At 34.5% G+C, this 14,715-nt stretch overlaps 1 protein-coding gene across 3 annotated transcripts in view; it reads left to right on the top strand.

Moving 5' to 3' along the window:
- Window positions 1-14,715, top strand: part of GRM7 (glutamate receptor, metabotropic 7) — a 919,719-nt gene that overhangs the window by 267,228 nt on the left and 637,776 nt on the right. For all 3 annotated transcript variants that reach the window (XM_012000647.1, XM_012000645.1, XM_012000644.1), the window contains exon 2: window positions 8,581-8,797. In XM_012000647.1, the coding sequence (XP_011856037.1) occupies window positions 8,581-8,797 (217 nt within the window). The remainder of the gene's footprint in view (window positions 1-8,580; window positions 8,798-14,715) is intronic.

Genomic DNA, 14,715 nt, shown 5'->3' with positions numbered 1-14,715 from the left:
GGAGGGATTGCATTGGTTGTTATACCTGATGTAAATGACGAGTTGATGGGTGCTGACGAGTTGATGGGTGCAGCACAGTAACATGGCACAAGTATACATATGTAACAAACCTGCACGTTATGCACATGTACCCTAGAACTTAAAGTATAATAAAACAAATTTAAAAAAAGAAATGGAAATGTAAATATTTTATACATTAATAGTGAATTTCATAAGACATCCAAGAGCATGAGATAACATCTATATAGTGCTTTAATTTGAAATATTTCTGTTTGTATAGATATAAATTTATATAAAAATGCATAAAAGTGATAATGACATGCAAGTAAATATTTTTTGTTCTTAAAACACTGGCTATTCACTTGGCTATCCACTCAAAAACAAAAAACAAAATTGAAGTCCTAGTCTATAATAGATAATATATATTAAATAGATCCTGGATGCATTAAAATGTTTAAATCTAAAAATAAGTTATGTAAATATATAATCATAAACTGTAGGTGACAGTATGCCCAATCAGTATGACATTAGACCATTTTTATCACTGAGAGCTAAGAAACTATAAAATAAAATATAGACATAGTAGATCAGAAGAAAATGTTTTTGTATATCAAAGATACCACGAATAATGCTAATGGTTACATATTCCTCTTTCACATTAAACTAAATACATAATCACTCTATAGGCATACTGGTAGACATGAAAAGAAAGTTCTTTGTACTTTATTTAAGCAAATAAGAGTGAGAAGTTAAAATGTTAAGTAAATAATGGATTCAGTAGTATGAATATATTGTTGTGTTCATGAATGTGGTATAGCATGTGGGAAGAAAACATGAGACACATTTGCAGATGACTGAAGATTGAAAAATACTGGTATAAAATTTAGGGTTTTTTTGACAATTTCTTTAAATCAGCAAAAGGAAAATTAATTTAGATATACACTACATTAGTAGTAAACTGTAAATATATGTTACCATATATCTATATGGAAAGCCTTCATTTATAAAAGCAATGGAGACATTTATTAAATTCAGTGAAAGAAATCATGGAAAGTGCAGAATAGATTCCCAAGATGTATTCTGTGGTTCGTACACATTTAGATTTACCTGCTTGTTAAGACCCAAGAAGATATTAAAGGCATGCAATGATAAGTGCAGGCACATTATAGAGAATCAACTACTACTGTTAAGTTTGACCAAAATTTCACCTTTACTATATTTTTAGGTGTGTGTGTATATACCTAAATACATATGTATGTGTATATATATGTATAAATAATATATATATTATTTTTAACCTCTTAAAGGATTAAGGGCTACAGGTATTTGATTTTCTTAATTGGCGAAGAGATAAAGAATACCACAGAGATTTGGGCATTTTGTCGTATTTTCTTTTTACTGTACTGAACACCTCAAGCATGCTAGAAATAGTTGGTCCCACAATGATATTAGAATGATCACAACATCTAGCATAACACAGCAATGCGCAGCATTCAGAAGTTTAAATTAATCTGAAGCATCAATATAAAAATGAAAAACTTAGTTTTAATTACTGCTTAAAGTTATTTAGTTACAGAAGCAAAAAAGGTCTGTAGCATTTTCAAAAGTACTGATTTAAAAAACGCTTAGGGGAAAATTTGATTTTTGTAGAGGAGATACCTTGGATGTTTGGAAATGTATTGCAGATATGAGAGCATGAATTCATGCATAGATCTTTACTCTGAAAGAATGGAATACCTTATAATAAAGTATCTTCAAGGAAATAAATACGTTTTCTTCTCCAAAAAGGATTCTAGATCAATGTATAGTTTAGAGTGATGTGTCGATATAGCTGATTATAAAGATACTTTCGTAGGTGATGAGTCAGCAGAGATTTAGAAAAGAAAAAGCTCCTTGATACTGGCCCTGGCAATGATTTTTTTGGACATCACACCAAAAGCTCAGGCTACAAAAGCAAAAGAAAAATGAAGCTACATTAAACTAAAAAGTTTCTATATAGCAAAGAAAACAATCAATGATGTAAAGGGACACCTCCTAAATAAAAGAAAATATTTGGAAACCAATATCTGATAAGGAGATAATATCCAAAATATATAAAGAACTCACTCAAATCAAAAGCAGAAAAACAACTCAATTTAAAAATGGGGAAAGGACCTGAATATACATTTCCTCAAAGGAGATTTACAAATGGCCAACAGGTACATGGAAAGGTGCATAACACCAAGGAAATACAAATCAAGACCACAACGTGATATCACCCCACATCTGTTATGATGGCTATTATCAAAAAGACAAAATATGACAAGCATTAGTGAGGATGTGGAGAGAAGGTTCCTCATGAATAGGTGAAAAAGGGTTTTGGGTGTCTCATTATCTTTCTCATGAGAGAGAATGAGAAGTTATAAGACTAAAGGTAGGTAGTATGTCAGAACATGAAGTGGTTGACTATTCCAAGTAAGGGGAGAGAAAGGCTTAACTAGTATCACACAATACAGGAGGAAGAACGTGTTATAAAGGAAGGGAAAAAAAAAGAATTGTAAGCCATTCTAACCGGAATGATGTTCTCTTAAAGGGGAATTGTAGCACAGGGCTTAGGAGTAAAGGATTTAGAGATGTGCTTAAAATGAATTCCAGATCTGCCACTTACTTATATGTAACCTTCAGAGTGGTTCTTGATCTCTCTGTGTCATAGGTTCTTTATTTGTAAAATCAGAAAAATAGAAATTGTGTAAATGTGCTGTTGTGAGGATTAAAATAACGTATTACAGCTCTTAGCATGATGTGTCACACATAGGAAGACACTAAATGATAATTTATAATGTTATCATTTTGTTACTGTTCATAGAATAGCTTTAGCTAGATATCCTGATGAAGCACAATTCTGTGTCTCAAGTAAAAATAAGAGCATCCTGTATTAATAGCAAATATAAAGAAAATGCTTTCAAGAAATGTGGTGGTAGATGGTGGCACAGATTGTGTGAGGGTCTCCACAGTATTTTTGAAGCGAGTCATAAACTTACAGAGAGAGGAAGACTTTGGGCCATATGATCTAGGAGTTCCCTTTCAATTCTAAAAGTGTCTTTCTAAATCTAAAGAAATGTCCAACAAATTCTAGCTAAGGCTTTATATTGACAAAATAAAAAATTTAAATATAAACTTCTGAATTTAACTATATATTTTTTTAAGGTAAGATATCAGAATAATACTAGTTGGTTTTTAACTGCTCACTGTTCAGAAATAACAAAAGGGAAAGGAATTTTTCCCATTATCACTCTTGTTTTTCTGGAAACTTTAACTGATGTAATTAGAAAACTAACTGAATCATTATAACTTGTCTACATGGAAATCCCAAGAAAATAAACTGAAAGCTATTAGAACTAATAAGAATTATAACAAGGGTAGAAGATACAAAGAAAATCTACAGAAATAATAGATTCCTATATGGCAGCAATAAATAGATAACAAAATGAATATTTTGTCTCATACATAATGCAATGAAAATAATTATTTAGAAACAAAGTTATGGAATGTGCAAGGTTTAAATGGAGACAATTATAAGATTTTAGGAAGAGCAAGAATGAACAACCAAATAGATAAAAATAGATAATTTCCCCTGGGGGAAGATAAAATGTTGTAAATATTTAAATTCTACCCAAATTTATTTATAGCTGTAGTATAATTCTCTTCAAAATCTTAATGGAATTTTATTGTTAACCTAAAAATAATTATCCTAAGGCTTATAAGGAAAATTACAAATGTGATTATCCATGATCATTTTTAAAAGGACAGCTATGAAGAGGGAGTATGTTGCAACTAAGATAGCCTCAAAATACTCTTAAGTTCATAACAGCTAAAATAGTAAAACACTATTTTCAAGCCCAAGACTTGAAAAAAAAAATGAAATAGTAGAAGATACACCCTGAAGACCTAAGGATGTTTAAGAATTTAATATAGAACAAAAGATGTTCTTTTCTATCATTAAAGAATGATTAATTCATAAATGGTGCTAAATCAAGTAGTTAACCATTTGGAAGGGAAAAAAGTATAGATTACTGTTCCTCTGTATTTAACAGCCCGAAGTAATTTCCATGTAGAGAACGATGTAAATGCAAACCTCAAATATTTCTGTCACGTTGAGGTAGAGTGACTTAAACATTATTGTGAGGAAATACTCATGAGTATGTATAAAGACTTGCATTAGCTCTGAGGATTGTGTTTTGACTTATAATGACAGTGAAAACTTGAAAAGGTTTAAATATTTAACAATGAATGTTAAGTTTAGGTTAGTTCAAATATTCATACAGCAGAATATTATGCAACCAGAAAGAAAGAGAAAAAAGAAGGGAGGATGGAAGGAAGGGAAGGGGAGACTAAGGTCCATATTTTAATAAAAAATAATATTTATAAGCTCATAACAATAATTATATATGTGTAGTAGTCTCTTTTCACACTGCTATAAAGACTGCTTGAGACTGGGTAATTTATAAAGGAAAGAGGTTTAATTGACTCATAGTTCAGCATGGTTGGGGAGGTCTCAGGAAACTTACAATCATGGTGGAAGGAGAATGCGAAGCAAGGCACCTTCTTCACAAGGCGGCAGGAAGAAGTGCCAAGCAAAGGAGGAGGAGCCCCTTATAAAACCATCAGATCTTGTGAGAACGCAATCACTATCATGAGAAGAGCATGAGGGAAACTGCTCTCATGATCCAATTACCTCCACCTACTCTCTGGACACGTGGAAATTACGGGGATTATGTAGATTATAATTCTTGATGAAATTTGGGTGGGGACACAAAGCCTAACCATATCAGTATGTGTGCATAACGAAATATACACACAAAACAATAAAGAGATACAACAAAATGTTGACAGGGATCAAGGCATTAAAATTAACCTGCTTTATTGTGTTTATTTCTCTAATATACGTTGTTAATTTTCATTAAAAAGCATACACTTATTCTAAATAGAATATAGGTGTTTTAAAATCCTATTTGATACTCATAACAAAACCATTCCTGTGCAATAGGCAAATTTTTATGAAGAGAAAATAACAATAAGATGACAGTATGGTCCTGTGATAAGGATTAAAAGTATTTTAGTTTCCTAAGTTCAAGAAAAAAGGCCTAAGAAGAGATGGAATATCTCGTTTTATATAGCTGGAATGTTATTGCACTAAATTGTCTTTATCAAAAGATCAAGTCTCCATTTCCAAAGAACACTGGCAAGAGAGAAAAGGTCCAATAGCAACAAGAGAAAGTATATCTAGATATTTGGGTGAAAATAGAAATTAATTGCTAAAGATGCCTAATTATCATTTGATCAGTTGTAGGTACCAGTAGTAGCACTCAAAATAATTACTATGTAGGCTTTAACATTAACTTGAAAGCAAGTAACTAAACATGAAGCATAATAGCTAGGAAAATAGGCAACATCATATTTCATAGGTTACATAAATTCTTCCAGTCCTTCATCTCTATTACAAGGGATATCCTTATAAAGCCACATTTTTATCTCAGGATAAAATCCATTTTGTATTTCATTCCTTAAGCTTGCATCATTATATTCATAGTGTCAAAATAAGTACCATTGGATAGAGGGTATATGCATGATCCTAAAGAGAAATATGGGTCTTAAGCCAGGAGATATTCCTTATTTACACTAGAAGGGATAGACCACAAATACTAATCATTTTCAAAGGATGCACAGTAATGAGGAAAGAAATCTGTTTCCTCAGGATTTTCATTAGTAAAATTTGGGGCACAGTGTAGAAAATGCATTGCATTGGGGCACCTCACAATTCTGAGGTTTTACAGCAGCTACATAAATGAAAATTCAAGTAGAGGGCTGGATGTATCTTTATTAGCACCCTGTCAAAGGTACAGAGGGATTTTGGCAGGAAAGACATCTGTGCAACAGCATGAAGCTTTTACATTCCCACAAGTTGAAATTGATGGAAATGTATTGACATGCCTGGCTTCTTTCCTTTTTATTTCTTGTGAGGGAAAGTCTCTCTCTTTCTCCCTCTTTTCCTCCCTCTTCTCTATTTCTGTCCAAAGCCTTTATTCAGTTGATATTTTTGTTACCTAAAACTTATAACCTCCAAACTACAATCGACACATAGGTAACTCATTCTATTAAGATATTTGTGTAAGCTTTGCTGAGGCACTTATATAAGGAGTTTGAACAGCAGTCTAAGAGTGACCAGTAAAATAACTTTTAGTGGCTATGTAGTCAGTGATGTGAACAGAAGTCAGCCTGGATTCCATTAATCTACTGGCCTTCCTATTTAATGCTTATTTAAAAAATATTTTAGTAATAATTCAGCAAAGCATCATAGTTGTGAGTGTTTTATAGCTTTGTGACCTGAGGCAAGGTAATATTCTTCCAAGCCTCAATTTTCTCCCTTGTAAAACAAGTTAATAATACTATAATATAGTCTCATGTAATATTGTATAGTATGGGTCACAGAATTTGCTGACGATTAGATAAAGCAATGCATATAAAACTTTTAGAACATGACTGGTACAAAATAAAGAGTTGGATAAACAGTACATATAATTTTGAAATCAGTAATGATAGGAATATGTAAAAATATTTTATTGCCATGGGACAATGTGGAGAATGTTCGTGATAACATGCAGCAGAGAACTTGGAAGTCAAATTGGGGAATCGATAACTTTAGTAAGGAAAAACATGCCATTCTTTATTTTGGATGATTATTACTCCCATATATTAAGCACCCACTCTGTTCCAGGCATCATGCAAAGCAATGCACATTCATTTTCCCTGTTTCTCAGAACAACTTGTTATTAGTGATGTCACCAACTCATTCAAGTGAAATAGCTTCATCAAATTAAACACTAGCAAACAGAAATGCCAAACTCTGATCTCATGTCTTGTCAATACCAAATCCTATTTTACTTTGCACTAAACCTCACTGTGATTGAGAAGTTGCTCAGGTGAAAAGACCCGTCAGGAAACATGCAGGCTTTCTCACACTGGCTTTGAATTAAGTCAGGGGCAGAAAGCCTGCCCTCCAATGGTCATAGAGCAGAACTGCATCATGAACAGGCTGCATGGAAAATGGTAGGTCGTCTGATTTGGGGGCCACAGGACTTAACTCTATAATGCTGACCTAGAAATATTGGTGGAGAAACGATCTTTACGGAGGCGATAATTAGCCTTAAATGATGGCAAATGGGTACACTTTAGGCAAACTACAAAGGAAGGAAATAAATGGGTTAATAGTAGAATTTTCAGGGCTCGATGAATCAACTTGAGCGTGGCTTTACCATATTTGAGCTACACTGGACTTTTGGGCTTGGTCTGAGAAAGAATCAACTGGCCTTTGGACACCCGAGAAACCTTTTGTGATAATGCAGAGATAAGTCCTGGGAGAGTCTGTAAGCAGAATGTTGTCAGAGTTGATCATTCTTACGTGAAAATTAATTGTGCCACTCATTATCTATTGCTTGATAGAATTAAGACAAAGAAGGGGACAAAAGTTACCATGCTTTGCAGAGGTAACTAGCGTAGGAGTTCTGAAGTTAGGATCTTAGCCAGATTTCTCATCTGTGATTACTTCGGGCTGGCCTTAGGCCACCTGAGACCCCAGGCAGACATGTTTTTGCAGCTCTTTTCATATATATAATTTAATTTAGCAAAGTAGATGTGTTAGGACTACTCACATAGCCCAATTTCCAATGATCCTAAGAAATAAATACTATAGCAGCTGAGGGAGATAATTTGATTTTTTTTAAGGGGTCTGTGGAGTCCTAAGATGATCCTTATAGGCAAAAGTTCTAGAGCTCTTCAGGACATTTGGTGAATGCCATGTGGGGTAGAGGTCAGAGGGTTCTCTGAAGGAAAAAGATAGAAATCAGAGGCCCTTGTGGACTCTACTCAGACAGTACTGCCAGCTCTCTCCCAGAATCCAAAAGAAAATTTGGAAAATTTTGAGGAAAGCCTGTCAATGTGCAAAGACCACTAGAGTAAATGCCTCGGGGGTGGAGAATTTCCCTTGCCTGGGGCCAAGGGTATTACTGAGCTACTTTAAAATGTTCTTGTGAAGAATAAATTAGATAATACTTGTGACTTACTTAGATATTTCCTTGGAGACCATCCAAAATCAATCAATGTTAGATGGCTAATGATATCCACCCAGTATTCACAAGCTGTGTCAACTAAACCAATCTTTGTAAACACTCCAGTCAGGTTGTTGTATTTTTATTTCCATTGATGTATAAGTAGTAAAGCATGATTCACCATGTTTCGTACAATGGTCATAAATCTTTTTCTTCTAAACAACCATGACCCTGACCTTGGAAATTCCCATGCTAACCTCCTTCCCTTATTCCTAAGAGAAGGAAATAAAAAGACAAGACGCTAAAGTCAATATCAATACTTTCGTGCTGCTAAGAAGTAGATGATTGCATGTAGGTGGTCTAAAATTACATGGTGGTGTTTGGCAATACATATATCCTCTTTGCAGCCCTGTATTTTAAATAAATTGTCATAATATAAGTGAGTCTCTTCTATCCTGATGGCGTACTCTCATGTGGTGCTTTCTTGTCTTTACAGATCCCCCAGATTAGTTATGCATCAACGGCACCTGAGCTAAGTGATGACCGGCGCTACGACTTCTTCTCTCGCGTGGTGCCACCCGATTCCTTCCAAGCCCAGGCCATGGTAGACATTGTAAAGGCCCTAGGCTGGAATTATGTGTCTACTCTTGCATCTGAAGGAAGTTATGGAGAGAAAGGTGTGGAGTCCTTCACGCAGATTTCCAAAGAGGCAGGTAGGATGAGATTGCTTTGATCAAGTTGGCTCTCTTCAAATGTCTGTGGCTTGTAGAGTTCTCTTCAGACTTTATTAAATGAACACTACAGACTCTTACATTCCCAGAGTCCTGTGAGTTACACCTGTAATGTCTTCATTTGTAAGACTTTGTTGTTTTTGGAGAGATTTTTGAAGTTGTGAAACTGAGATCCCTTGAGTACTAATAGAATAAATGAAGAAAAAAAGTGTGTATCTTACTTCTGCCTAATGGGTAATAGGGTGGATTCTAGCCTGCGTATGAGAACATGGGAAAATGTGGCTGGATGTACCTCCCCATGAAGACTCTTCCTCTCTGCCTCTCTCCAAAATGGAGAGAATAATTTAGAATTATGTGAATGCAATCACGGTGCCACTTTGATTTGAAGAATACCTGGAATTCATCTGAATGACTTGGCTAAAACAAAAGTAAATAAGTTATTCAGGCAGTAGAATGTATTTAGACAAACAGTCTTTCAAACTTGAGATTATTTTCAGACAGTTCTCTTTAGCAGCACTTGGAGAGGATTCTCTTAACATTTGTTTATTTAGCTCAGATTGGAGGGTAATGGGTTCAAATATTTGGCCAGCTGTCTTCCAGTGGGCAGATTTTGAAAAATGAGACAAAATTCTCTCACTTAAAAATTTTGACAATAAGTATTCGGGTTTCCCCATATGGATGTATTGGATATGGTAAATACATACAAATATGTATGCTTAGATATTCCCATACTGTTCTTATGTTAAAATTGGGTGCTCAGTGTTGTAAGCATTTCATGCAATTTAAATTCTTATTTACCACAACAGTTTACTGACCATAAAAGCAAACAAACAAGTAAAGCAATAGAAAGAGAGCTCCATGTTATGAGGAAAGATGTCATAAATTGTGAAGATACAGCTTTGAGTATTTGACTGTCAGATTACAGATATACTCAGAAATATAGTGCTTCCGGATATGGATGATGCTAAAATAAAGAAACTAGGGCTTGTTTATAAATCTCATGTTTTTAATTCAGTGCATTGTTAGCTGTAATTTCAGAACTTCACAGGAGATCTGGGAAGATCTGTGAGATTCTTATTCTCTTCCTTCTGACTTAACACAGCTGACTAGATAGCCTCTAATCATTGTCAAGTCTCGCTCTAACCATTTCTGGGTTCAGATGCAACACTCACAAAAACTTCCTTTGTTTTGCTGGGTTGGTCTTACATTTCTAGTGTCTTCTCCCACAGCACCCATCACAGGTTAGTATAATTTCTTGTTTGTTAGTTTGTTTGTTTTTCTGTCTAATCTTCATGACTATAGGAGACCATGTCTGTCTCATTTTCTACTATGGCCCCAGGTGCTACATTCCTAAGGGACACATTTATGCTACAATTCAGTTAGAAACTTTCTGATTAGGAAAGAAATCTTAACTCTGGCCTTGTGGCATGCTGTGATTTATAGGACTCATTAACAATTGACTTCACAAATCCCCAAAGAGGTATCTAATCATTTTTGATGACTATGTTTTTCTTTCTTTCTTTGTTTTTCTGAATCCTGCCTTGATCAAACTAAGGCTGGAGGCTGACTTAGAAAAATATCTAAAATATCAGGATAGAATAAAATAGACAAAATAAGATGAAAAGAAAATATGGGTAAAATAGTAAGATAAAGCTTAGAGATAAAGGGCAGATGCCATTTTGTACTATATCATTGTTAAAAGTGAGCCTCAAATTTAACACTCAAGTTTAAACTGGATGAAGCAAAGGAAGAACACTGCCCATTCTGTTACAGGATTTACAGTGTTCATGAGGTCAAAATCGTGTTGATTATTCCTTGTCTTGGGGTCAAGACAGATGTTTGCTCTGGGTCTGTATAAAAAACTATATTCTATAGACAGGTCAACAGTGACTTTCACATGGTTGTTTATTCCTGGTGTCATTTGGTGGGAACTTAAGACATTAATATCTGAGTTTGCTATTATATATAATGACTCTTCTAAAAGGAGAAGCTCTTATAACATGATCTGAACTCCCTAGCTCATCTTTTTAGCTAATCCTACGTTGAAAAGCCCCAGCTAAAAAATAAAGATTCTATCAGTGGCAGCCATTTTGGATGAAATCTTTCCATCCTAGAGCCTTTCCCCTTGAGGACGGGAGTAGCTAAAAAGCCAGCTGGTGCCGCAGTAATGCAAGGAAACAGTGAATGTTTAGGTGATGTCTTGAAAATTAATACCTCTTCAAGGTATTAATAATAAGTAGTATGGTATTTGTTGTGTATATATAGTAAGTATTTAATAAGTATTCTTCTTTTATACATATTATAGTATTTGGCATGTATTTATAAAAAGTAATAAGTATCCTTCTTTTATATGTATTATGGTATCTGGTATGTATTTATAATAAAATACATTGGAACTATATCACATGTGCAAGTGATTTAGACACATGAACTTATGTGCTTAGCAAATACCCCTCCTTTTCAATTAGAAGAAAGGAAGAAAGAAAGGAAAGAAAGAGAGGAAATTAGTTTAAATGATGTGGAGTAAGTCTACTCAGTGTTTGTATGGCCTAGAGCAAACATGAAATACATTCAGTGAGTTTCATTTCTGTGAGCCTCTCATAATGTGTGCATCTTGCAGCTGCAAAGATGATTCTGGTATTTAAAGACACACATCCCGTGACCTCTAAAAAGAATCCATCTCCTTCCTCTGATGTTCAATTGAAGAAATAATCTATATTCTAGTTCCAAAAAAATAACAATATAAAGGAAAAACTTATCTATTGGAATTTCTGGACAGTATACATGGTAAGGGAATTCTCCAGGGTAATTTTGAATGTTTACTTTTTTCTTTACCTGCAAACTCACCCTCACAAAAGATACAAACCCAATGTTTATGGGTACGTGAGGTGATGTGGCACAAAAATAAATAAGCACACTGGTTATGGTGTCAGAAAGACCTGGATTTGAATAATGGACTCCATCACTCTCTTATTTTAGCTATTTTGACACAGGTTTTAACTTTTCAAGCCTAAACTTCCTCATAGAAAGAATGAAATTAATGATTTCTGCTTCACCAGGTTGGTAGAATATATAAGATGGTGCATGGGGAAGCATTTAATACCCAACAATATCTGATTACAGTGCATCCCCCTGGCTTCCTATAAATAAGGAGACTGGTTGGTTGAGTCTGAAAACTTTGAAAATAACTTGAGTAATAGATGTTATCTGCCTTGAGTTGTAATTAGAGGGTTATTTTTAAAGCTCTTTCTATTCTTATTAACATGCTGTCACAATGTAAGATGGATATGAAGAAAAGGAAGTGAGCTATTTGCATTGTCCTATGTATGTAGAATATGTGTGTGTGTGTGTGTGTATATATATGTGTGTGTGTGTGACAGAGAGAGAGAGCAAAAAGAGAGAGAGGGTGCATAGACTCAATGGTGGTGTTTCTGTGTACTGCTGGCAGGTTGGAAGCATTTACTTCCATTGTTTCTGAACAGTTTGACTTTGAAGATTGTGATTCTTTTCCTCTATAAAGGGCCTCACCCTTTTAAAAGGCTTTAGCTTCAAAATTTACTTTAGACTTAAATCCTGAGGCAGAGGCTACTTATAAACCAGAGCCTAAAGCATCTCCACCATGCACACAGTCACAGTGCACGGATGAGCGCCTCTTCATTATTTACTGATAGAACAAACCAAGACAATGATGTCAGAGAAAATAAGCCATCCTTTAACAGAGGCCATGTAATTGTTTAGAACATGGAAGTCTAGGCACATTTTCACTAAGCTGTGAAAGAAAACCTCAATACTTATTCTTTCAAGTATAGTCCGGCAGATTTAAATATGCATGGATGCTGTTCCTTGTTGAACTTTCAAAGAGAACTGTAACATGATTTTCTCAGATGATGAGGTTTTGTAAAACAGTTATATTTGCATAAATTGCCCTGTTTATTTGAATGAATGCACATGCAATAGCAACAAAGGCAATTTATTTCTTAATATTGCAGGGAATGAAAGAAAATCCACTCTCAATGAGCTTTAAAATTCAAGTCAACAAAAACGACCTAAATTAGACATTAAAAACTCCTTTATCTAAGTGAGGGTCAAGGTACATGTTTATGATAGCATGTGGCACTAATAAATTCCAGATTCTTTTAACCAAATCTGATTCAAACACTGTAAAACTAAGGACTACATATGTGACTCTTACAGTCCATCAGACTATTTCCAGGAAAATCTCGTGAATACTGCTTGACAATATAGCACAAATAGTAAAAATTGTTACTGCTATGCTGCCATCATACATGTCGATTTCTCAAAACCTGAAAGAACTATCCTTTTGGTATTTTACGGTGATCACTTGACATAGTTAGTTGTATTTCAATTGTTCTTATAAAGTGGTTATTCTTATTCAGGTAAATTCTAGAATTTATTTTTAATTAATACTTTATCATAGCCTAGCATATTCTTTCCTAAAATACTTAGAGGAAGATTTGATTAACTGTTATTAACTATTATTCAGTCTTCAGTTCTTTAGATCTCAAGCTCTATTAAAAATACAAAAATTATTTTTATTTTTTTGTATTTTTACGCCAGACGTGATGGCGTGCGCCTGTAATTCCAGCTACTGGGGAAGCCAAGGCAGGGGAACTGCTTGAACCCAGGAGGCGGAGGTTGTAGTGAGTCGAAATTGCGCCACTGCACTTCAGCCTGGGAGACAGAGCAAGACTCCATCTCTAAAAAAAAAAAAAAAAGAGCTAGATGGATTTTCCTACTATGGAATTTCAGAGCACTGTATGCCTCTCTCTTTCACAGCTACAATGTTCTATGTTGTTGTGTGCATTTGCCCATTGTCAGTCTTTGCCAATTTACTTTAAGCTCCATGAGGGCAAGGACATTTTCCTGTGTTTCATTATCAAAGATAATTTCTAGTACATAGAAGGCAGTCAGTTATTATTTCTTAACAGAAGGAATAATTGTATTTTTCCCCTTTGCCCTTTAGGAAAAAAGGAAGCATGTAGAGAAAGAGCTTATGATATGTAATTTTGCTAGAAGGTCATAAAATATTATATCCTAGATCTGAATTTACACCATTATTTCCTCTCACTATTCCAAAAAAAAACGAAAACAAGAAGGGGCAAACAAGCCGGAAATCCCAAAAACAACAACCAAAATGAAATCCGGGTTTGGTTTTTTTTTTTCCTTACTGTCTATGTCAGGGTGATTATGGAAAACTGACACATTTTAAAACTAGGCAGATTATTTTCCTAATGAGGTGTTTGGTTAATTCAGCTTAAATATAGATACTAAACATTTGAGCACTCAATTTTAAGACACAAAATCACAAAATTCTTATAATGTCATTTATCTTTAGGTACATTTAAAACTAAACTGTAAGTTCCTCAAGAAAGACTGCATTTTATTTGTTTTGGGAACCTCAGTGGTTAGCACAACATTTTAGCTTTTAACTCGTGCTTCATTTGTTAGCACCTCTTGAGTATGTCCCCTTCCCCCGTCATTACAGTGACCTCTGAGACCCTCTTAATTCACCTTGATTTATAGCTATTATTATCCATTCTTCCAGAATAATCCCTCCAAGACCTTGGTGTAAGAATGTCTTGTTTCTTTCAAAGAAAGTATCTCATTATGTGGAATAATTTAGTTGAAGTCATGCTTATGCCCCATTCTTTAAAAAGTTTCTTTGATCCCTTTTTAAAATATGTTTTGAATCTTTGAAAGAAAATGCTAATTCCTGAGGTACCAATCTAACCTCATTTCCAGTGTTGAAGTCATCTTGCCATCATCCCTATCAGAGAACTTTTGTAAAGCCCCTGTGATAAATATGCAAGTGGCCATCTCACAGATTATTCCATCCATGGTTTCTATGTTTATCAAAAATTAAAATCATAGCCATGTGC

The sequence above is a fragment of the Mandrillus leucophaeus genome, unplaced genomic scaffold (genome assembly GCF_000951045.1).
Source record: "Mandrillus leucophaeus isolate KB7577 unplaced genomic scaffold, Mleu.le_1.0 Scaffold637, whole genome shotgun sequence".
NCBI classification, from domain to species: domain Eukaryota; kingdom Metazoa; phylum Chordata; class Mammalia; order Primates; family Cercopithecidae; genus Mandrillus; species Mandrillus leucophaeus.
Note: the sequence above shows the minus strand (reverse complement) of the source record. Positions and strands in the feature narration are given on the sequence as shown.